Source organism: Physella acuta, unplaced genomic scaffold, assembly GCF_028476545.2.
Source record: "Physella acuta isolate Inbredline_101_S28 unplaced genomic scaffold, ASM2847654v3 ptg000257l, whole genome shotgun sequence".
In the NCBI taxonomy this organism is placed as follows: Eukaryota; Metazoa; Mollusca; class Gastropoda; family Physidae; genus Physella; species Physella acuta.
This window is the reverse complement of record NW_026731776.1, coordinates 692,079-718,769: the sequence shown is the minus strand read 5'-3', so window position 1 is coordinate 718,769 and position 26,691 is coordinate 692,079. Positions and strand designations below refer to the sequence as shown.

At 45.3% G+C, this 26,691-nt stretch overlaps 1 protein-coding gene across 2 annotated transcripts in view; it reads right to left on the bottom strand.

Annotated features, from left to right (window-relative positions):
* Positions 1–26,691, bottom strand: part of LOC131938783 (Kv channel-interacting protein 4) — a 197,698-nt gene that overhangs the window by 129,004 nt on the left and 42,003 nt on the right. The window contains exon 3 of one of the 2 annotated variants that reach the window (XM_059296962.1): positions 18,172–18,192. In XM_059296962.1, coding sequence (XP_059152945.1) covers positions 18,172–18,192 — 21 coding nt within the window. Of the gene's footprint in view, positions 1–1,226; positions 1,540–18,171; positions 18,193–26,691 lie in introns of those variants that run through there. The other variant, XM_059296961.1, reaches the window with a different exon arrangement.

Here is a 26,691-nt window from a genome sequence, read left to right as displayed (position 1 = left end):
CTCGCCCAGGATGGGTGGAATGGCGGAGATTTGTTGCTGCCCTATACTCCACAGGGAGTGATGAGGATTAAGTAAGTAAGTAAGTAATCCATACAACAGGCAAACTTTTTTAATGTATTTTTTAAAGTATTTCAGTGTATTGTAGAACAAGACACACACACACACACACAATTGTCATCTCACACACACACATATTTGTCATCACACTTATTACGAAACACACCTACACTTATAAGAAGCCAGACCATCCTGTTCCAACATGTCACACGACAAGTTGTAAGTTTTAAAAGTAAAACAAGCAAATTAAAACTTAGATAATTTAGGCAGTAATTGCTCGAATGATCCATTAGAAACGACACCATAAGTCACCGCAGAAGCTTTTGATCTGAGTTTATACACGATAGGTCATGACGGCCATAACAGGTCGTTTAACGACAGGTCAAGTTTAACGACAGGTCAAGTTTGAAGAGCATTCGGGCAAATTTTGACAACCATAAAGGTAAGTGTGATTGTGTGAATTAATGACGAAATATTGATGTAGAATAAATGTAATTAACGCATTAAGAGGAGGTACGTTTTTAACTAAGACAAAATGACAAGGACATGGTTTGATACAGATGAACATTGCTACTGCATGGGCAAATACAAGTGTTAATACATGTGTAAATAAATGAAAGTGTCGATGAAAGTGTCGATGAAAGTGCCGATAAAGGTGTCGATGAAATTGTCGATGATTATGTAGATGAAACTGTAGATGAAAGTGTCGATGAAAGTGTCGATGAAAGTGTCGATGAAAGTGTCGATGAAAGTGTCGATCAATGTTGCGATGATTGTGTAGATCAGGGGTCTCCAAACTTTTCAGTCCGAGGGCCGCATTAACTATCAAATTTCAGTTCGGGGGCCAGTTTATTCCAGGCATATTCCTCAGCCATCACCAACAAACATATATTCCGTGGACAAAAAGATCTACGCGGGCCGGATGAGAGGACCTCGCGGGCCGCATCCGGCCCGCGGGCCGTAGTTTGGAGACCCGTGGTGTAGATGGTTGTGTAGATGAATATGTCGATGAAAGAGTCAATGAAAGAGTCAATGAAAGTGTCGATGAAAGTGTCGATGAAAGTGTCGATGAAAGTGTCGATGAAAGTGTCGATGAAAGTGTCGATGAAAGTGTAGATGAAAGTGTAGATGAAAGTGTAGATGAAAGTGTAGATGAAAGTGCCGATTACCTTTAGCACAGAAGCAGGAGACGAGCCAGTCGATGAGACAACAGTTGTAGCGGTGCTGCAACCGCTGCCACCACGTCATCTTGCTGACGTCCATCTCGCGGTGGTGGTGGTGGTGGTGGCTGACGTCATCGTGGTCACTGGACGTGATGTACGTCCCGGCGAAGGCGCTCATCTTTAGTCAAGCGTGAGTACTAAAGTCTGGCTCACCCCAGCACGTGACACAACGGATGTTAAGTCGCTTGCTAGCAACTGTCTAGATCTAATGGCTAGTTAGCGAATCTCATTTGGCTTACAGATCAAAGTAACATCCATTCTTAGCGGATACGGGGTTATATATATAATGTATATATATATATATATATATATATATATATATATATATATATATATATATATATATATATATATATATATATATATATATATATATACACATATTTATATATATATATATATATATATATATATATATATATATATATATATATATATATATATGATGTATATGTGTGTTCAAGGAAAAGCGCACGCATTATATAGATTGTATTAATGCTATCTCTATCAGCAAGTGACGTATAACTAGCTACGTACGTACTTGAGTGCACGATACCCCCCCCCCCTTACACCTAACCTCGTTAATTTCGGTGTTCTAAATGATCTTCTAATGGGTTAAAGGTGCACACCTGGAACGGGTATCACGTGATTGAGGGTAAACAAGCCTATTCACGATCTCGATTTGTTCTTGTGTAAGTGCCGCCTCCCCCCCCTTATGCTGCAAGGCGTCGGTGGATGCTATCCTGTTGGCAAGGGTTCTTAGAAGGGGTCCGAGCAGGGGTCGGTGACATGCGTGTGGGTCAGAGTAGGGGTCGGCGACTTGCGGACCTTAAAAATACGGATCTTAGCTTCAAGTATAAAAGTAAACAATGAAAGAATTCAGATACTTTTGTTTTTAATTGCGCGGTATAATTGAAAGCGTCCAATTGATATTTTTATAAACTGGTTACCGTTAGGATTAGACGGCTGTCAAAGGTTTAAGGTAAATAAATTCTACCCTTGTGTCAATTAGTGTTGAACTACTTAGATTTTTACGTCCATACATGTAATTAGCCCATACATGTAATCAGCCTATACCTGTAATCAACCTATACCTGTAATCAGCCCATACCTGTAATCAACCCATACCTGTAATTAGCACATACATGTAATTAACCCATACCTGTTATAAACCTATGCCAGTACTTAAGCCAGTTCCGATGAAAGACAAAATGAAAGTCTTTGTAAAAGTGGATTAAGTTCAGTAGTTCCTGGATCAGCGGTTCCCAACCTGTGGGATCCCTGGATCAGCGGTTCCCAACCTGTGGGATCCCTGGATCAGCGGTTCCCAACCTGTGGGATCCCTGGATCAGCGGTTCCCAACCTGTGGGATCCCTGGATCAGCGGTTCCCAACCTGTGGGATCCCTGGGGAACCACAGGGAACAGACAGGTTCATCTTTTGTTTTTTAACAAGGTGCTTGGCTCATTAACTAACTAGTTTATCTTCATTCAGACTTAACCTTTGTATCTTCATTTAAACTTGACCTTTGTATCTTCAGACTTGACCTTTAAGGTAAACTAACTGTAAACTAAAGGTAAACTTGGGGTAAAATGGCGGTAAACTAACGGTAGACTAACGGTAAACTAACGGTAAACTAACGGTAAACTTAGAATAAACTAACGGTAAACTAACGATTGACCCGACCCCCAGGTGTAACAGCTGGCCGCAGCAATAGCGCCCAGGTGTGTTAACGGTCATTAAAGGTTTCGATTATTTACTTGAGTTATTGGAGCGTGACTCTTGTTCTTTTCACCAACTACATACAGATATGCATCTGTATATTGTACACACATGTATATATGTATATTATATGTATATTATATTTTATATATATATATATATATATATATATATATATATATATATATATATATATATATATATATATATAGCTGATAAAAGCACGTAGGTCGATATATTTTTATTGCACCTACTATATTGTTGTAGTCAGCTCTAAAGATCGATGTGTCATCATAAGGAACTAATTTGTCCAATTGACCCACTCTTGCTCATTTCACTCGATTCACCGATTGATTGGACATGGAAATTATTGCAAAGTTATCGCTAGCTGGTCCTAAAGTTATCGCTAGGTGGTCGTTATGTTATAGCTAGTCGGTCGTTATGAGGTCAGGGCAATAGCACAACACCTGGTGGCTATTGCCTAGGTTATTTGGTGCGGTGAGCGAGTAAGGTTCGAACACACTATTTTATGATAGGGTAGGGAGAAAGTAAGGTTCTAACACACTATTTCATGATAGGGTCGGGAGAAAGAAAGGTTCTAAGACGATAAAGTAAAAATCTAGACCACATACAGAGCCCACAGCTATAGCTAGAGCTAAGTCCCATACACTCACACAGCTAAAGGTACACAGCCAACCCTACTGCTACCTGCTAAGCTTCACGTGAACTAACACAGCACATTATCTCTCAACACAACATTTTATCCCTGAACACAGCACCTTATCCCTGAACACAACACCGTATTCCTGAACACAACACCGTATCCTGAATGATTAATGAACTCTCGTGAGACAAACCACGTGTCACTTCCATGTACTGACAGCACGTGCTGGCACAGACATCAGCCGTGCATGAAGATGACCTCTGGAGTCACCAGCAGACTCTTAGAGTCACCAGCAGACGATCCTGGCACTATAATCTGCCGGAGACGTACTCACACAATAGAAATCACGTGTATCCAAAAAACTCCCAGAATCCTTCCAACTGTGAAACGTTAAACACCGTAAAAGTTTATCCGCGGAGAAAAGTTGCAATTGTTTACTCAAGTCCAACCTGTTTCTGTGTTGTTTAGCAATTGACAAGTTACCTTCCGTTGAGCAATTGACAAGTTACCTTTCGTTGAGCAATTGACAAGTTACCTTTCGTTTAGCACGGCATTCTCCGGCAGGCCAGCTGTCGAGTGCCCTTTCATCTGGCGTGAGTAGGCTATTTTTAGAACAATGACGCAACATGCGCGCGACGGCCGGTTACCTGCAACTGGAGAAATATTGAAACTTATCCATGTCACTTGATGTTTGTGGATGTCACATGACATGTGGTAAATGTCACACAAGTGGCAGTTTGTTGTTATCACATCGATGAGCTTTGGAAGTTGTCATCTGAATGACACTTTATAAATGTCACCTGGGTGGCATTTATTGGTGTCATCTAGGCGTTATGGTAGATGCCACCTAGATGACAGCTTGTAAATGTCACAACATAAAGTCAAACTTCCACTCCGAAAACTTTTCCCCCACATAGACACAAGAGTACAAGTCCTGCCTACACCAAGGGGAAGCCACTGAGTTGAGTTTGATGAAACAATGAATGATCTCCCGGCTGAGGCCTCGCTATGCACCAGGATAAGACAGTCGATCAATAGCCGACAAACGGCTCTTTGGCTAGCAGCTGACATAAGATAGTTGTTAGTTTATTGGATTAACGGGCCGACCATCGGATTAACGGGCCGACCATCGGATTAACGGGCCGACCATCGGATTAACGGGCCGACCATCGGATTAACTGGCCGACCATCGGATTAACTGGCCGACCATCGGATTAACGGGCCGACCATCTGATTAACTAGCCGACCATCGGATTAACTAGCCGACTATCGGATTAACTGGCCGACTATCGGATTAACTAGCAGAACATCTAATTAACTAGCAGAACATCTGATTAACTTATATTAAATCGAATGAACAAGATTGGCACAGAACATAAAAAAGAAAGATTTCGGATTGAAAGTCAAGTACATAAATTGTGAAATTTTAAAAGGAAACAAAATTTCATCTGGCATCATTGGGTTGTTTTAATTTTATTTTTATTCAATTTTATGAGCATTTCACACATTTACATCACACAGTCAACACCCCCACCCAACACCCCCACCCAACACCCCCACCCAACACCCCCACCCAACACCCCCACCCAACACCCAACAGCCCCACCCAACAGCCCCACCCAACAGCCCCACCCAACACCCCCACCCAACACTCCCACCCAACACCCCCACCCAACACCCCCACCCAACACCCCCACCCAACACCCCCACCCAACACCCCCACCCAACACCCCCACCCAACACCCCCACCCAACAGCCCCACCCAACACCCCCACCCAACACTCCCACCCAACACCCCCACCCAACACCCCCACCCAACACCCCCACCCAACACCCCCACCCAACACCCCCACACAACACCCCCACCCAACACCCAACAGCCCCACACAACACCCCCACCCAACACCCAACAGCCCCACCCAACACCCCCATCCAACACCCCCACACAACACCCCCACCCAACACCCAACAGCCCCACCCAACAGCCCCACCCAACAGCCCCACCCAACACCCCCACCCAACACTCCCACACAACACCCCCACCCAACACCCCCACCCAACACTCCCACCCAACAGCCCCACCCAACACCCAACACCCCCACCCAACACCCCCACCCAACAGCCCCACCCAACAGCCCCACCCAACACCCAACAGCCCCACCCAACACCCCCACACAACACCCCCACCCAACACCCCCACCCAACACCCCCACCCAACACCCCCACCCAACACCCCCACCCAACACCCCCACCCAACACCCAACAGCCCCACCCAACAGCCCCACCCAACACCCAACAGCCCCACCCAACACCCCCATCCAACACCCCCACACAACACCCCCACCCAACACCCCCACCCAACACCCCCACCCAACACCCCCACCCAACACCCCCACCCAACACCCAACAGCCCCACCCAACACCCCCACACAACACCCCCACCCAACACCCCCACCCAACATCACCCTGTCAGCACCCCAATAGATCCACCAAGTATCAAAACAATGTGATGACTGTCCAGTCCAGCATCACCACTGGCCAACAGACAGCTAGGGTACATGTCTTACATTGGCCAACAGACGGCTAGGGTACATGTCTTACATTGGCCAACAGACAGCTAGGGTACATGTCTTACATTGGCCAACAGCTAGGGTACATGTCTTACATTGGCCAACAGACAGCTAGGGTACATGTCTTACACTGGCCAACAGACGGCTAGGGTACATGTCTTACATTGGCCAACAGCTAGGGTACATGTCTTACATTGGCCAACAGACAGCTAGGGTACATGTCTTACACTGGCCAACAGACGGCTAGAGTACATGTCTTACATTGGCCAACAGCTAGGGTACAGTTCTTACATTGGCCAACAGACGGCTAGGGTACATGTCTTACATTTGCCAACAGACAGCTAGGGTACATGTCTTACACTGGCCAACAGACGGCTAGGGTACATGTCTTACATTGGCCAACAGCTAGGGTACATGTCTTACATTGGCCAACAGACAGCTAGGGTACATGTCTTACACTGGCCAACAGACGGCTAGAGTACATGTCTTACATTGGCCAACAGCTAGGGTACAGTTCTTACATTGGCCAACAGACGGCTAGGGTACATGTCTTACATTTGCCAACAGACAGCTAGGGTACATGTCTTACACTGGCCAACAGACGGCTAGGGTACATGTCTTACATTGGCCAACAGCTAGGGTACATGTCTTACATTGGCCAACAGACAGCTAGGGTACATGTCTTACATTAGCCAACAGACAGCTAGGGTACATGTCTTACATTGGCCAACAGACGGCTAATGTACATGTCTTACATTGGCCAACAGACGGCTAGGGTACATGTCTTACATTGGCCAACAGACAGCTAGGGTACATGTCTTACATTGGCCAACAGACAGCTAGGGTACATGTCTTACATTGGCCAACAGACGGCTAATGTACATGTCTTACATTGGCCAACAGACAGCTAGGGTACATGTCTTACATTGGCCAACAGACGGCTAATGTACATGTCTTACATTGGCCAACAGACAGCTAGGGTACATGTCTTACATTGGCCAACAGACAGCTAGGGTACATGTCTTACATTGGCCAACAGACGGCTAGGGTACATGTCTTACATTGGCCAACAGACAGCTAGGGTACATGTCTTACATTGGCCAACAGCTAGGGTACATGTCTTACATTGGCCAACAGACAGCTAGGGTACATGTCTTACACTGGCCAACAGACGGCTAGGGTACATGTCTTACATTGGCCAACAGCTAGGGTACATGTCTTACATTGGCCAACAGACAGCTAGGGTACATGTCTTACACTGGCCAACAGACGGCTAGAGTACATGTCTTACATTGGCCAACAGCTAGGGTACAGTTCTTACATTGGCCAACAGACGGCTAGGGTACATGTCTTACATTTGCCAACAGACAGCTAGGGTACATGTCTTACACTGGCCAACAGACGGCTAGGGTACATGTCTTACATTGGCCAACAGCTAGGGTACATGTCTTACATTGGCCAACAGACAGCTAGGGTACATGTCTTACACTGGCCAACAGACGGCTAGAGTACATGTCTTACATTGGCCAACAGCTAGGGTACAGTTCTTACATTGGCCAACAGACGGCTAGGGTACATGTCTTACATTTGCCAACAGACAGCTAGGGTACATGTCTTACACTGGCCAACAGACGGCTAGGGTACATGTCTTACATTGGCCAACAGCTAGGGTACATGTCTTACATTGGCCAACAGACAGCTAGGGTACATGTCTTACATTAGCCAACAGACAGCTAGGGTACATGTCTTACATTGGCCAACAGACGGCTAATGTACATGTCTTACATTGGCCAACAGACGGCTAGGGTACATGTCTTACATTGGCCAACAGACAGCTAGGGTACATGTCTTACATTGGCCAACAGACAGCTAGGGTACATGTCTTACATTGGCCAACAGACGGCTAATGTACATGTCTTACATTGGCCAACAGACAGCTAGGGTACATGTCTTACATTGGCCAACAGACGGCTAATGTACATGTCTTACATTGGCCAACAGACAGCTAGGGTACATGTCTTACATTGGCCAACAGACAGCTAGGGTACATGTCTTACATTGGCCAACAGACGGCTAATGTACATGTCTTACATTGGCCAACAGACAGCTAGGGTACATGTCTTACATTGAAACTTTGTGAACCCATCCACCACTGACCAACAGACGGCTAGGGTACATGTCTTACATTGGCCAACAGACGGCTAGGGTACATGTCTTACATTGGCAAACAGACAGCTAGGGTACATGTCTTACATTGGCCAACAGACGGCTAGGGTACATGTCTTACATTGGCCAACAGACGGCTAGGGTACATGTCTTACATTGGCCAACAGACAGCTAGGGTACATGTCTTACATTGGCCAACAGCTAGGGTACATGTCTTACATTGGCCAACAGACAGCTAGGGTACATGTCTTACACTGGCCAACAGACGGCTAGGGTACATGTCTTACATTGGCCAACAGCTAGGGTACATGTCTTACATTGGCCAACAGACAGCTAGGGTACATGTCTTACACTGGCCAACAGACGGCTAGAGTACATGTCTTACATTGGCCAACAGCTAGGGTACAGTTCTTACATTGGCCAACAGACGGCTAGGGTACATGTCTTACATTTGCCAACAGACAGCTAGGGTACATGTCTTACACTGGCCAACAGACGGCTAGGGTACATGTCTTACATTGGCCAACAGCTAGGGTACATGTCTTACATTGGCCAACAGACAGCTAGGGTACATGTCTTACACTGGCCAACAGACGGCTAGAGTACATGTCTTACATTGGCCAACAGCTAGGGTACAGTTCTTACATTGGCCAACAGACGGCTAGGGTACATGTCTTACATTTGCCAACAGACAGCTAGGGTACATGTCTTACACTGGCCAACAGACGGCTAGGGTACATGTCTTACATTGGCCAACAGCTAGGGTACATGTCTTACATTGGCCAACAGACAGCTAGGGTACATGTCTTACATTAGCCAACAGACAGCTAGGGTACATGTCTTACATTGGCCAACAGACGGCTAATGTACATGTCTTACATTGGCCAACAGACGGCTAGGGTACATGTCTTACATTGGCCAACAGACAGCTAGGGTACATGTCTTACATTGGCCAACAGACAGCTAGGGTACATGTCTTACATTGGCCAACAGACGGCTAATGTACATGTCTTACATTGGCCAACAGACAGCTAGGGTACATGTCTTACATTGGCCAACAGACGGCTAATGTACATGTCTTACATTGGCCAACAGACAGCTAGGGTACATGTCTTACATTGGCCAACAGACAGCTAGGGTACATGTCTTACATTGGCCAACAGACGGCTAATGTACATGTCTTACATTGGCCAACAGACAGCTAGGGTACATGTCTTACATTGAAACTTTGTGAACCCATCCACCACTGACCAACAGACGGCTAGGGTACATGTCTTACATTGGCCAACAGACGGCTAGGGTACATGTCTTACATTGGCAAACAGACAGCTAGGGTACATGTCTTACATTGGCCAACAGACAGCTAGGGTACATGTCTTACATTGAAACTTTGTGAACCCATCCACCACTGACCAACAGACGGCTAGGGTACATGTCTTACATTGGCCAACAGACGGCTAGGGTACATGTCTTACATTGGCAAACAGACAGCTAGGGTACATGTCTTACATTGGCCAACAGACAGCTAGGGTACATGTCTTACATTGAAACTTTGTGAACCCATCCACCACTGACCAACAGACGGCTAGGGTACATATCTTACATTGGCCAACAGACGGCTAGGGTACATGTCTTTTAACACGTTTTTCTTAACTCAGCTTCGCGTTTGTTTGTTTGTTTGGATGTTTGTTGTTAAAATTGACATCGAAAATTAGCCCACTTCTGATTGCTCTAGAGATCTGAAATTTGGCATGTAGGCTACTTTCGCCTAACAATTTCAGATGCAATCATAAAAACTAGCAATTAGAGACCGTAATTAGCTTAATTTAATTACGCCCCAAGGACCATAAAATTGAGGACATGATTTCTAAAGATACCGACAAGACTGGAGGCCTATTGACACAGTTACTTCGGCCCCAATCGATGTGAGCGCGCTGGCCGTGATCGTATAGTGGTTAGTACTTCGCGTTGTGGACGCGACAACCCAGGTTCGAATCCTGGTCGCTCAAGATTTTTAGTCCGTGTATTTATAAACACTTAGTCAAGTCATACTTAATGAAGTCATTTGATAAAGTAGAAAATAAACTATATAAAAAACTTTTTTAAAAACCACGTTTTTCATGTGTAGCAACGGACTAAAAAGGAGAAAATAAAATACTTAAAAAAAACTTTTTAAAAAACCACGTTTTTCTTGTGGACTAAAGAGTAGAAAATAAATTTTCATACATTTGATGACAAAAAACGTGGGTCGGGCAGATGGGTCGGGAACTTTGATGGTGAACGTACCCACGTTTTTTGTCATCAAATGTATGAAAATTTATTTTCTACTCTTTAGTCCACAAGAAAAACGTGGTTTTTTAAAAAGTTTTTTTTAAGTATTTTATTATTGAAACCCATCCACCACGACTATAGGTGCATGTTTACATTCCAGCTCAGTCAGGTGGCGCTTGTATTTCTATTTCTACTGACTGGGTGGGGTGATGTTTTTTCAAAGACCCAATAGTGTACCTTGTACGAGCAGAAAGTAAACGATAAAATGTTCTTACACTTTTACTTTTTAAGGTCACCGACTTTATGTTCTTGACCTGAAATTCTGTCAATTGTGTAGCGTTTTGCTGCAGTATTGTCTGTCTGTCTGTCTGTCACTGTGCTGCATGTCTATCTGGCAAGTCATGTCTGTCTGTTTTATCACGTCTGTCTGTCATATCACGTCTGTCTGTCAAGTCACGTCTGTCTGTCAAGTCACCGTGCTAGATGGCAGCCAGCCTCACTATCAATGCAGCAAACGAGTCGGCCTATAAAAACATTTCAAGTATGTGGCCAGATAAACTGTCCATGAAAGAAGTGAAAACGTTGGCCGCCTAGTTGGCCAGTAGACAACTTAGCATACCGGCCCGTCCCCGGGGAAACATTCTGCACTAGTGGAACATGCTGCCCCACGGGGAATAAAGAATAGAAATCCAATTTTCCTTCAGTCTGTCTACTTTGTGCTTTGTCTATCTGCCCTTCCCACCCCCCCCCCCCTATTGTCTGATGTCTGTATCATCCAGCTCTCATGTGTCCACTATTTGTGTCAATGAGTTCTAATTTCTTTTAGACATGTGTGTGTGGGTGGGTGTATTTGCGTGCGTGCGTGAGTGAAAGATTGCCAGAGTTGTCGAAGTTTATATTCGTTCAATATTTATGTGTGTCGGCTTTATTTATCGTCGGCCTTTAGATCGTCTGCCTGGTTGTTCTTGACCTTTTCTAATCGGTATTTAACCATAGTCGGCCTTTGTCTACTTCAACATATGTTTTTATGTCGGCCTATGTCCGTCTCAACATGTGTCTTGTCGGCCTATGTCCGTCTCAGCTGGAGTTGGTGGTCAAGATCTACTCACTTTCACGGCGCTGCTCATTTGTTTCTGTATCAATCCTAATCGAAACATTTTACTCAGGGTGTAGATCTAAATGTTTGGTGGAGGATATGGTGAATCGTGTTTTTGATGGATGGTATGAAGCCTCCGGTTGTGTAAACTGCTAAAGGAACACGTTCAGATGTCTTGGCCAGACGTTCTACAGCCCCGGTCATTGTTCTCATACCTGACTGTCTACCTGTACAACTGCATGTACACCTGCCTGTGTACCTGTATACCTGCCTGTCTACCTGTCTACCTGCCTGTCTACATGTATACCTGCCTGTCTACCTGTATACCTGCCTGTCTGCCTGCCTGCCTGTCTGCCTACTTGTCTGCCTACCTACACCAGACCTACCTACCTACCTGCCTGCCACTATCAAAGAGACTTAACTAGCCTTAGGAAGTTCCCAGGTAATCCCTTGGGGTGGGGTCATGTTTACAGGTGCTTGAGTACGGTGTGACACAAATAACGGCCAACCCATGCACGTGCGGTGAGCGCTGCACGAGATGCTGCTCACTCTTTAATGAACCTACACGTGTCGGAGGCTTGGTGGTGACTCACGTGATCGTACAGCTTTGTGGTGACTCACGTGATCGTACAGCTTTGTGGTGACTCACGTGATCGTACAACTTTGTGGCGACTCACGTGATCATACAGCTTTGTGTGGTGACTCACGTGACCGTACAGCTTTGTGGTGACTCATGTGATCGTACAGCTTTGTGGTGACTCACGTGATCGTACAACTTTGACTCACGTGATCGTACAGCTTTGTGGTGACTCACGTGATCGTACAGCTTTGTGGTGACTCACGTGATCGTACAACTTTGACTCACGTGATCGTACAGCTTTGTGGTGACTCACGTGATCGTACAGCTTTGTGGTGACTCACGTGATCGTACAACTTTGACTCACGTGATCGTACAGCTTTGTGGTGACTCACGTGATCGTACAACTTTGTGGTGACTCACGTGATGTACAACTCTAACAATGTATTCTATAGAAGACGCAGACTCTAGAGGGATATAGGAGAGTGAAGGAGAGTGTGGAGAATGGAGGATAGAGAGAGTGGGAGGTCTAGCCTAGAATCTTACCTGCCATTGATAGAGAGAGTGGGAGGTCTAGCCTAGAATCTTACCTGCCATTGATAGAGAGAGTGGGAGGTCTAGCCTAGAATCTTACCTGCCATTGATAGAGAGAGTGGGAGGTCTAGCCTAGAATCTTACCTGCCATTGATAGAGAGAGTGGGAGGTCTAGCCTAGAATCTTACCTGCCATTGATAGAGAGAGTGGGAGGTCTAGCCTAGAATCTTACCTGCCATTGATAGAGAGAGTGGGAGGTCTAACCTAGAATCTTACCTGCCATTGATAGAGAGAGTGGGAGGTCTAGCCTAGAATCTTACCTGCCATTGATAGAGAGAGTGGGAGGTCTAGCCTAGAATCTTACCTGCCATTGATAGAGAGAGTGGGAGGTCTAGCCTAGAATCTTACCTGCCATTGATAGAGAGAGTGGGAGGTCTAGCCTAGAATCTTACCTGCCATTGATAGAGAGAGTGGGAGGTCTAGCCTAGAATCTTACCTGCCATTGATAGAGAGAGTGGGAGGTCTAGCCTAGAATCTTACCTGCCATTGATAGAGAGAGTGGGAGGTCTAGCCTAGAATCTTACCTGCCATTGATAGAGAGAGTGGGAGGTCTAGCCTAGAATCTTACCTGCCATTGATAGAGAGAGTGGGAGGTCTAGCCTAGAATCTTACCTGCCATTGATAGAGAGAGTGGGAGGTCTAGCCTAGAATCTTACCTGCCATTGATAGAGAGAGTGGGAGGTCTAGCCTAGAATCTTACCTGCCATTGATAGAGAGAGTGGGAGGTCTAGCCTAGAATCTTACCTGCCATTGATAGAGAGAGTGGGAGGTCTAGCCTAGAATCTTACCTGCCATTGATAGAGAGAGTGGGAGGTCTAGCCTAGAATCTTACCTGCCATTGATAGAGAGAGTGGGAGGTCTAGCCTAGAATCTTACCTGCCATTGATAGAGAGAGTGGGAGGTCTAGCCTAGAATCTTACCTGCCATTGATAGAGAGAGTGGGAGGTCTAGCCTAGAATCTTACCTGCCATTGATAGAGAGAGTGGGAGGTCTAGCCTAGAATCTTACCTGCCATTGATAGAGAGAGTGGGAGGTCTAGCCTAGAATCTTACCTGCCATTGATAGAGAGAGTGGGAGGTCTAGCCTAGAATCTTACCTGCCATTGATAGAGAGAGTGGGAGGTCTAGCCTAGAATCTTACCTGCCATTGATAGAGAGAGTGGGAGGTCTAGCCTAGAATCTTACCTGCCATTGATAGAGAGAGTGGGAGGTCTAGCCTAGAATCTTACCTGCCATTGATAGAGAGAGTGGGAGGTCTAGCCTAGAATCTTACCTGCCATTGATAGAGAGAGTGGGAGGTCTAGCCTAGAATCTTACCTGCCATTGATAGAGAGAGTGGGAGGTCTAGCCTAGAATCTTACCTGCCATTGATAGAGAGAGTGGGAGGTCTAGCCTAGAATCTTACCTGCCATTGATAGAGAGAGTGGGAGGTCTAGCCTAGAATCTTACCTGCCATTGATAGAGAGAGTGGGAGGTCTAGCCTAGAATCTTACCTGCCATTGATAGAGAGAGTGGGAGGTCTAGCCTAGAATCTTACCTGCCATTGATAGAGAGAGTGGGAGGTCTAGCCTAGAATCTTACCTGCCATTGATAGAGAGAGTGGGAGGTCTAGCCTAGAATCTTACCTGCCATTGATAGAGAGAGTGGGAGGTCTAGCCTAGAATCTTACCTGCCATTGATAGAGAGAGTGGGAGGTCTAGCCTAGAATCTTACCTGCCATTGATAGAGAGAGTGGGAGGTCTAGCCTAGAATCTTACCTGCCATTGATAGAGAGAGTGGGAGGTCTAGCCTAGAATCTTACCTGCCATTGATAGAGAGAGTGGGAGGTCTAGCCTAGAATCTTACCTGCCATTGATAGAGAGAGTGGGAGGTCTAGCCTAGAATCTTACCTGCCATTGATAGAGAGAGTGGGAGGTCTAGCCTAGAATCTTACCTGCCATTGATAGAGAGAGTGGGAGGTCTAGCCTAGAATCTTACCTGCCATTGATAGAGAGAGTGGGAGGTCTAGCCTAGAATCTTACCTGCCATTGATAGAGAGAGTGGGAGGTCTAGCCTAGAATCTTACCTGCCATTGATAGAGAGAGTGGGAGGTCTAGCCTAGAATCTTACCTGCCATTGATAGAGAGAGTGGGAGGTCTAGCCTAGAATCTTACCTGCCATTGATAGAGAGAGTGGGAGGTCTAGCCTAGAATCTTACCTGCCATTGATAGAGAGAGTGGGAGGTCTAGCCTAGAATCTTACCTGCCATTGATAGAGAGAGTGGGAGGTCTAGCCTAGAATCTTACCTGCCATTGATAGAGAGAGTGGGAGGTCTAGCCTAGAATCTTACCTGCCATTGATAGAGAGAGTGGGAGGTCTAGCCTAGAATCTTACCTGCCATTGATAGAGAGAGTGGGAGGTCTAGCCTAGAATCTTACCTGCCATTGATAGAGAGAGTGGGAGGTCTAGCCTAGAATCTTACCTGCCATTGATAGAGAGAGTGGGAGGTCTAGCCTAGAATCTTACCTGCCATTGATAGAGAGAGTGGGAGGTCTAGCCTAGAATCTTACCTGCCATTGATAGAGAGAGTGGGAGGTCTAGCCTAGAATCTTACCTGCCATTGATAGAGAGAGTGGGAGGTCTAGCCTAGAATCTTACCTGCCATTGATAGAGAGAGTGGGAGGTCTAGCCTAGAATCTTACCTGCCATTGATAGAGAGAGTGGGAGGTCTAGCCTAGAATCTTACCTGCCATTGATAGAGAGAGTGGGAGGTCTAGCCTAGAATCTTACCTGCCATTGATAGAGAGAGTGGGAGGTCTAGCCTAGAATCTTACCTGCCATTGATAGAGAGAGTGGGAGGTCTAGCCTAGAATCTTACCTGCCATTGATAGAGAGAGTGGGAGGTCTAGCCTAGAATCTTACCTGCCATTGATAGAGAGAGTGGGAGGTCTAGCCTAGAATCTTACCTGCCATTGATAGAGAGAGTGGGAGGTCTAGCCTAGAATCTTACCTGCCATTGATAGAGAGAGTGGGAGGTCTAGCCTAGAATCTTACCTGCCATTGATAGAGAGAGTGGGAGGTCTAGCCTAGAATCTTACCTGCCATTGATAGAGAGAGTGGGAGGTCTAGCCTAGAATCTTACCTGCCATTGATAGAGAGAGTGGGAGGTCTAGCCTAGAATCTTACCTGCCATTGATAGAGAGAGTGGGAGGTCTAGCCTAGAATCTTACCTGCCATTGATAGAGAGAGTGGGAGGTCTAGCCTAGAATCTTACCTGCCATTGATAGAGAGAGTGGGAGGTCTAGCCTAGAATCTTACCTGCCATTGATAGAGAGAGTGGGAGGTCTAGCCTAGAATCTTACCTGCCATTGATAGAGAGAGTGGGAGGTCTAGCCTAGAATCTTACCTGCCATTGATAGAGAGAGTGGGAGGTCTAGCCTAGAATCTTACCTGCCATTGATAGAGAGAGTGGGAGGTCTAGCCTAGAATCTTACCTGCCATTGATAGAGAGAGTGGGAGGTCTAGCCTAGAATCTTACCTGCCATTGATAGAGAGAGTGGGAGGTCTAGCCTAGAATCTTACCTGCCATTGATAGAGAGAGTGGGAGGTCTAGCCTAGAATCTTACCTGCCATTGATAGAGAGAGTGGGAGGTCTAGCCTAGAATCTTACCTGCCATTGATAGAGAGAGTGGGAGGTCTAGCCTAGAATCTTACCTGCCATTGATAGAGAGAGTGGGAGGTCTAGCCTAGAATCTTACCTGCCATTGATAGAGAGAGTGGGAGGTCTAGCCTAGAATCTTACCTGCCATTGATAGAGAGAGTGGGAGGTCTAGCCTAGAATCTTACCTGCCATTGATAGAGAGAGTGGGAGGTCTAGCCTAGAATCTTACCTGCCATTGATAGAGAGAGTGGGAGGTCTAGCCTAGAATCTTACCTGCCATTGATAGAGAGAGTGGGAGGTCTAGCCTAGAATCTTACCTGCCATTGATAGAGAGAGTGGGAGGTCTAGCCTAGAATCTTACCTGCCATTGATAGAGAGAGTGGGAGGTCTAGCCTAGAATCTTACCTGCCATTGATAGAGAGAGTGGGAGGTCTAGCCTAGAATCTTACCTGCCATTGATAGAGAGAGTGGGAGGTCTAGCCTAGAATCTTACCTGCCATTGATAGAGAGAGTGGGAGGTCTAGCCTAGAATCTTACCTGCCATTGATAGAGAGAGTGGGAGGTCTAGCCTAGAATCTTACCTGCCATTGATAGAGAGAGTGGGAGGTCTAGCCTAGAATCTTACCTGCCATTGATAGAGAGAGTGGGAGGTCTAGCCTAGAATCTTACCTGCCATTGATAGAGAGAGTGGGAGGTCTAGCCTAGAATCTTACCTGCCATTGATAGAGAGAGTGGGAGGTCTAGCCTAGAATCTTACCTGCCATTGATAGAGAGAGTGGGAGGTCTAGCCTAGAATCTTACCTGCCATTGATAGAGAGAGTGGGAGGTCTAGCCTAGAATCTTACCTGCCATTGATAGAGAGAGTGGGAGGTCTAACCTACAATCTTACCTGCCATTGATAGAGAGAGTGGGAGGTCTAGCCTAGAATCTTACCTGCCATTGATAGAGAGAGTGGGAGGTCTAGCCTAGAATCTTACCTGCCATTGATAGAGAGAGTGGGAGGTCTAGCCTAGAATCTTACCTGCCATTGATAGAGAGAGTGGGAGGTCTAGCCTAGAATCTTACCTGCCATTGATAGAGAGAGTGGGAGGTGTAGCCTAGAATCTTACCTGCCATTGATAGAGAGAGTGGGAGGTCTAGCCTAGAATCTTACCTGCCATTGATAGAGAGAGTGGGAGGTCTAGCCTACAATCTTACCTGCCATTGATAGAGAGAGTGGGAGGTCTAACCTACAATCTTACCTGCCATTGATAGAGAGAGTGGGAGGTCTAACCTAGAATCTTACCTGCCATTGATAGAGAGAGTGGGAGGTCTAGCCTAGAATCTTACCTGCCATTGATAGAGAGAGTGGGAGGTCTAACCTACAATCTTACCTGCCATTGATAGAGAGAGTGGGAGGTCTAACCTACAATCTTACCTGCCATTGATAGAGAGAGTGGGAGGTCTAGCCTAGAATCTTACCTGCCATTGATAGAGAGAGTGGGAGGTCTAGCCTAGAATCTTACCTGCCATTGATAGAGAGAGTGGGAGGTCTAGCCTAGAATCTTACCTGCCATTGATAGAGAGAGTGGGAGGTCTAGCCTAGAATCTTACCTGCCATTGATTCCTCCCCACCTGCAAGAGAAGAGGAAGAGTTATTGGTCGTGATGACATGAGATTATGTGGATGTACGTGGTGACATATGTGGATGTAAGTGATGACATGTGTGGAGTGCGTGATGACATGTGTGGATGTACGTGATGACATGTGTGGATGTACGTGATGACATGTGTGGATGTACGTGATATCATGTGTGGATGTATGTGATGACATGTGTGGATGTAAGTGATGACATGTGTGGATGTACGTGATATCATGTGTGGATGTACATGATGACATATGTGGATGTATGTGATGACATGTGTGGATGTACATGATGACATATGTGGATGTAAGTGATGACATGTGTGGAGTGCGTGATGACATGTGTGGATGTACATGATGACATATGTGGATGTATGTGATGACATGTGTGGAGTGCGTGATGACATGTGTGGATGTACGTGATATCATGTGTAGATGTACGTGATGACATGTGTGGATGTGGGTGATGACATGTGTGGATGTACGTGATATCATGTGTAGATGTACGTGATGACATGTGTGGATGTGGGTGATGACATGTGTGGATGTGGGTGATGACATGTGTGGATGTACGTGATATCATGTGTGGATGTACGTGATGACATGTGTGGATGTACGTTGTGACATGTGTGGATGTACATGATGACATGTGTGGATGTGGATGTACGTGATGACATGTGTGGATGTACGTGATGACATGTGTGGATGTACGTGATGACATGTGTGTATGTGGGTTATGACATGTGTGGATGTGGGTGATGACATGTGTGGATGTACGTGATGACATGTGTGTATGTGGGTAATGACATGTGTGGATGTGGGTGATGACATGTGCGGATGTGGGTAATGACATGTGTGGATGTGGGAGATGACATGTGCGGATGTGGGTAATGACATGTGTGGATGTGGGTGATGATATGTGTGGATGTGGGTAAATGACATCTTTGGATGCACTGGTATTGTAGAACAAAATATTGAAGTGAGGTTGTGTCAAAATGTAAAGGTGGTGAAAAGTGAAGTTGATTACTCGATTGAGGCAACCAAAGGTAAACTGCCCAAGGGAGGTAACCAGTAAAATTGTAAAAATGAAATTCAGCTGAAAATATTTTTTCGGTGGCTTCCCTTTGACTAATGAAATCTGATACTGTAATCTGTTGGCTAAATGACGTGAATTTGTTTTGCTCTAGTTAACTGATGTGCTGTGGTCAAAACTAACCAGTTGTATTTCCCTATATAATCTTTGTATTTATGGGAAAAACAGATGGTCATTTCAACGCGGATTTTAGGGTACTTAAACTCAGTATATCTGGCTAATTTTTTGCATGCACCTAGGTAAATGGCTTGGCTTTTTGGGAAAACTGTCGGTTTGACTCAAAGCCCTCGACGAGGGATAAACGATGACCGCGAGTAAAAATCTTCTTATTTGAGCTATATAACGAAAACATTTCTTGCCGAACGACCCCCCCTTGATATTTTGTGAGGTGGTATGAGAACACCTAGGGGTGTCAGAAAAAACTCGCCACATCCGGGAAAAATCTGCAAATGGGTTAAAACTGACCAGCCGTATTTCCCTATATAATCTTTGTATTTATGGAAAAACAGGGTAATTTCAACATAAATTTTATGATACTCAAACCTCTATTTATCTGGCCATTTTTTGCATGCACCTCTTTAGATGACTAGACCGTATGGAAAAACTGTTGGTCAGACTCAAAGCCCTCGACGAGGGCTAAAAAATGACCGCGAGTGAAATTCTCATTATATAAGGTATATATAAATAAATTGACGAACGATCTCCCTAATATTTTGTGAGGTCGTATACCGACCCCTAGGCTGTCCCCTATACTACCCACTAGACTGTCCCCTACACTACCCACTAGACTCTAGACTGTCCCCTACACTACCCACTAGACTCTAGACTGTCCCCTACACTACCCACTAGACTGTCCCCTACACTACCCACTAGACTGTCCCCTACACTACCCACTAGACTGTCCCCTACACTACCCACTAGACTGTCCCCTACACTACCCACTACCCACTAGACTGTCCCCTACACTACCCACTAGACTGTCACCTACACTACCCACTAGACTGTCCCCTACACTACCCACTAGACTGTCCCCTACACTACCCACTAGACTGTCCCCTACACTACCCACTAGACTGTCCCCTACACTACCCACTAGACTGTCCCCTACACTACCCCCTACACTACCCACTAGACTGTCCCCTACACTACCCACTAGACTGTCCCCTACACTACCCACTAGACTGTCCCCTACACTACCCACTAGACTGTCCCCTACACTACCCACTAGACTGTCCCCTACACTACCCACTAGACTGTCCCCTACACTACCCACTAGACTGTCCCCTACACTACCCACTAGACTGTCCCCTACACTACCCACTAGACTGTCCCCTACACTACCCACTAGACTGTCCCCTACACTACCCACTAGACTCTAGACTGTCCCCTACACTACCCACTAGACTGTCCCCTACACTACCCACTAGACTGTCCCCTACACTACCCACTAGACTGTCCCCTACACTACCCACTAGACTGTCCCCTACACTACCCACTAGACTGTCCCCTACACTACCCACTAGACTCTAGACTGTCCCCTACACTACCCACTAGACTGTCCCCTACACTACCCACTAGACTGTCCCCTACACTACCCACTAGACTGTCCCCTACACTACCCACTAGACTGTCCCCTACACTACCCACTAGACTCTAGACTGTCCCCTACACTACCCACTAGACTGTCCCCAACACTACCCACTAGACTCTAGACTGTCCCCTACACTACCCACTAGACTGTCCCCTACACTACCCACTAGACTGTCCCCTACACTACCCACTAGACTCTAGACTGTCCCCTACACTACCCACTAGACTGTCCCCTACACTACCCACTAGACTGTCCCCTACACTACCCACTAGACTGTCCCCTACACTACCCACTAGACTGTCCCCTACACTACCCACTAGACTGTCCCCTACACTACCCACTAGACTGTCCCCTACACTACCCACTAGACTGTCCCCTACACTACCCACTATCCACTAGACTGTCCCCTACACTACCCACTACCCACTAGACTGTCCCCTACACTACCCACACACTGTCCCCTACACTACCCACTAGACTGTCCCCTACACTACCCACTAGACTGTCCCCTACACTACCCACTAGACTGTCCCCTACACTACCCACTAGACTGTCCCCTACACTACCCACTAGACTGTCCCCTACACTACCCACTAGACTGTCCCCTATACTACCCACTAGACTGTCCCCTACACTACCCACTAGACTGTCCCCTACACTACCCACTAGACTGTCCCCTACACTACCCACTAGACTGTCCCCTACACTACCCACTAGACTGTCCCCTACACTACCCACTAGACTGTCCCCTACACTACCCACTACCCACTAGACTGTCCCCTACACTACCCACTAGACTGTCCCCTACACTACCCACTAGACTGTCCCCTACACTACCCACTAGACTGTCCCCTACACTACCCACTAGACTGTCCCCTACACTACCCACTAGACTGTCCCCTACACTACCCACTAGACTGTCCCCTACACTACCTACTAGACTGTCCCCTACACTACCTACTAGACTGTCCCCTACACTACCCTCCATTCCTGTGAGTTAACAGACAGCATCTTACAGCTAGTTTGGACACTGCCCAAAAGTGACGTCATCGTGTTGTCCCCGGGGAGGGGCTCTAAAACTGGGGCACGCTACACGGAGTCCTGGACACGACAAATTGTCGTTGGCTGGACGACAAAACTTTTCGGCAACACGTTTGGTCTAAGACGATACACTGGGGGGAGGGGGGGGGGCTAAGACGACACACTGGGTAGGGGGGGGGGCTAAGACGATACACGTGGGGGGGGGGCTAAGACGATACACTGTCGTTGGTTGATGTCACAGTGGACACATTGATTTAGCTGGGATTGGGCGGGGGTGGGGGGGGGGTGGCTAAGACGACAGTGATACATTTTCTTTCCATATTTCGTCCTTGAGATATTTTGTCTGAGATATTTGATCAGCGATATTTTATCCTGCGAGATTTTATCCTAGGATATTTGTCCTATCATAGACACAATACATAGTCGCTGTTGTCTGACATTTGAAATATCGACCTGTGTATACAGCCGGTACACTCGCTGATACATTTTATTATATCGGACATCATGATTACATGTGTATACAGCTGGTAGACTCGCTGATACATTTCATTACATCGGACATCAAGATTACATGTGTATACAGCCGGTACACTCGCTGATACATTTTATTATATCGGACATCAAGATTACATGTGTATACAGCTGGTAGAGTCGCTGATACATTTCATTATATCGGACATCAAGATTACACCTCACGCCCGTAAAAAAATTAAGAACTGTCGGCCATAACTTGTCTGTTGATTTTCTGTCTCTCTTTTTTTTGCAAATGTCTGCTATTTCCTCGTGTTGTAAATATCTTTTTCCATTTTTACTGTGTCTATTGTCTTTCCGTTTCTCTGATGTTTGTCTGTTGTTTTTTGTCTGTTGTTTCGTCATTTTATACGCGGATGGTTTTCTCCATAAATAAACATCGAACCTCGAGAATTGGTTGTGTTGATATTTGATTGACCTGTGTGTGTTGTGTTGATATTTGATTGACCTGTGTGGGTTGTGTTGATATTTGATAGACCTGTGTGTGTTGTGTTTATGTATTATTGAGCTGTGTGCTGCCACAAGTCGCTAGTCCAATCCTTGATGTAGGAGTCATGTGTTTATGTATTATTGAGCTGTGTACTGCCACAAGTCGCTAGTCCAATCCTTGATGTAGGAGTCATGTGTTTATGTATTATTGAGCTGTGTACTGCCACAAGTCGCTAGTCCAATCCTTGATGTAGGAGTCATGTGTTTATGTATTATTGAGCTGTGTACTGCCACAAGTCGCTAGTCCAATCCTTGATGTAGGAGTCATGTGTTTATGTATTATTGAGCTGTGTGCTGCCACAAGTCGCTAGTCCAATCCTTGATGTAGGAGTCATGTGTTTATGTATTATTGAGCTGTGTGCTGCCACAAGTCGCTAGTCCAATCCTTGATGTAGGAGTCATGTGTTTATGTATTATTGACCTGTGTGTGTTGTGTTTATGTATTATTGAGCTGTGTGTGTTGTGTTTATGTATTATTGAGCTGTGTGCTGCCACAAGTCGCTAGTCCAATCCTTGATGTAGGAGTCATGTGTTTATGTATTATTGAGCTGTGTGCTGCCACAAGTCGCTAGTCCAATCCTTGATGTAGGAGTCATGTGTTTATGTATTATTGAGCTGTGTGCTGCCACAAGTCGCTAGTCCAATCCTTGATGTAGGAGTCATGTGTTTATGTATTATTGAGCTGTGTGCTGCCACAAGTCGCTAGTCCAATCCTTGATGTAGGAGTCATGTGTTTATGTATTATTGAGCTGTGTACTGCCACAAGTCGCTAGTCCAATCCTTGATGTAGGAGTCATGTGTTTATGTATTATTGAGCTGTGTGCTGCCACAAGTCGCTAGTCCAATCCTTGATGTAGGAGTCATGTGTTTATGTATTATTGAGCTGTGTGCTGCCACAAGTCGCTAGTCCAATCCTTGATGTAGGAGTCATGTGTTTATGTATTATTGAGCTGTGTGCTGCCACAAGTCGCTAGTCCAATCCTTGATGTAGGAGTCATGTGTTTATGTATTATTGAGCTGTGTGCTGCCACAAGTCGCTAGTCCAATCCTTGGTGTAGGAGTCATGTGTTTATGTATTATTGAGCTGTGTGCTGCCACAAGTCGCTAGTCCAATCCTTGATGTAGGAGTCATGTGTTTATGTATTATTGACCTGTGTGCTGCCACAAGTCGCTAGTCCAATCCTTGATGTAGGAGTCATGTGTTTATGTATTATTGACCTGTGTGTGTTGTGTTTATGTATTATTGAGCTGTGTGTGTTGTGTTTATGTATTATTGAGCTGTGTGCTGCCACAAGTCGCTAGTCCAATCCTTGATGTAGGAGTCATGTGTTTATGTATTATTGAGCTGTGTGCTGCCACAAGTCGCTAGTCCAATCCTTGATGTAGGAGTCATGTGTTTATGTATTATTGAGCTGTGTGCTGCCACAAGTCGCTAGTCCAATCCTTGATGTAGGAGTCATGTGTTTATGTATTATTGAGCTGTGTGCTGCCACAAGTCGCTAGTCCAATCCTTGATGTAGGAGTCATGTGTTTATGTATTATTGAGCTGTGTACTGCCACAAGTCGCTAGTCCAATCCTTGATGTAGGAGTCATGTGTTTATGTATTATTGAGCTGTGTGCTGCCACAAGTCGCTAGTCCAATCCTTGATGTAGGAGTCATGTGTTTATGTATTATTGAGCTGTGTGCTGCCACAAGTCGCTAGTCCAATCCTTGATGTAGGAGTCATGTGTTTATGTATTATTGAGCTGTGTGCTGCCACAAGTCGCTAGTCCAATCCTTGATGTAGGAGTCATGTGTTTATGTATTATTGAGCTGTGTGCTGCCACAAGTCGCTAGTCCAATCCTTGGTGTAGGAGTCATGTGTTTATGTATTATTGAGCTGTGTGCTGCCACAAGTCGCTAGTCCAATCCTTGATGTAGGAGTCACTTGGGACCGGAAAAAGTCGGCACTATTGATGTAGATGTTAATCGGCGCTTTCCTGTCCCCTTCCCTTCCCAACTCTCCCCCCCCCCCTACCCCTCACCTCTACCCCTCACCACACCCTTACTCTTACAATAAGATGTAATGCATAGATTAACGAACCGTCTATAAACTGACCACTTCTGCACATTTTGTTAAAGACACTAGTCAGTAGTTGTTCATTTACCTGATGAACAGGGGCGGAACTACAGTCCGGCTAGACCCCGCAATGCGCGGGAAGGGGGGGGGGCAGGCCGTTTAGGGGCCCACGGCTGACCAAAATTAATATTTTTTTTAAATTTTGAATTTAATTTTTGCCTTAATATTTGGTTTGTAAAAGAAAAACACTGTAGCTGCGGTACGATTATCTTTATTTTACAGTCACTATACCACGCTCTTCCGCAAAAGATAAAATCCATTACAGAAACTACAGTGTAAAATATAGGCAACTTCAAATTTTGAATGACTTCTTTGAATCGTTGCCCCCCCTCCCTTTGATAGCTAAAAAGAGGACACGTAACTGTTTGACCGATCCTCCAAAGTGTACTGTGGCGGATGGGGCAGGGGATGGGGACCAAAAAGGGGGTTAAAAAATTGTCGCCAATTTTTTTTACATATTTAAAAAACTTATTTATAGTTGTATTTTTTAACCATCGTCAAGGCCGAGTTCTATTTCCCTACAATCAAACACACGCTGTCGCCGGCAAAATTCTTTTTAAAAAAACAACAAAGTCCATAGCACGAAAAGCCGCTACATATGAAGTGGGCTTTCATGATGCGCGGTTTTCATTTGCGGCATTGGTAGGGGACCCGAAATCCATTGTACATTTTTCAATGTTAATATGTGTTTGTGATAGTGGTTGAATTTGTATCCTGTACTATCTTGTATCGTACAAATAATTTTAAAAAAATAATATAATACTAGAAACTTCAGTTTTATATACGTTTACTTGTTTTTGATTTTACAAGAAATATAGTAAACTTTTAAGGCCTATACTTCAAATTATCTCCCCTGAGTAAGTTTTACAATGGGCGATGCTGACGTACATAGATCAAGGCGTTTTGTTGTCCCTTTCAAGTTTTTTTCCCGAGCCGACCCCTATCCCATCCCTCTTTCTCAACCTCACAAGTATCGAGGAGATAAATGTATCGTTTATGAACTACTTCCTAGCCGTACGATTCACCACTTCAGCACATTTTGTCAGACACTAGACAGCACTAGATCTAGTCAACACATATTAATTTACTTTCATAGTATTAGGCACATCTAATTCACAAAACAGGGCAGGTAAGATTATTTTTTATATAATTATTTAGAAATTAATTAGAACATTTAGAATTAATTGAACATTATTAATAGTCATTGAGGTGGGGGTGTGTGAGGGTCTGGCTTTTTGTTAATCCCCCCCTCCCCTAAATCAGAAGGTTATCCAACGCGTGACCTGGCCACATACAGTTGTACATGTGAAAAACATTTTTCTCTCTATTATTATTATGCATTACTGCATCATTCACCCAATCGCCATGAAAACTTGGGAAGCTGTTGAGTACAACCCCGCAAAGGTTTCTGTCATAGGCCCAACATTTGTACATATTTGAGTGGGGACTCCTAACTAGGCAGGGGGGGGGGGGTTAGGGGGGGGGGGTCATAACTTCCCCCCCCCATCGACCCCTCGGTATATATATATATATATATATATATATATATATATATATATATATATATATATATATATATATATATATATATATATATATATATGTGTGTGTGTATATATATATA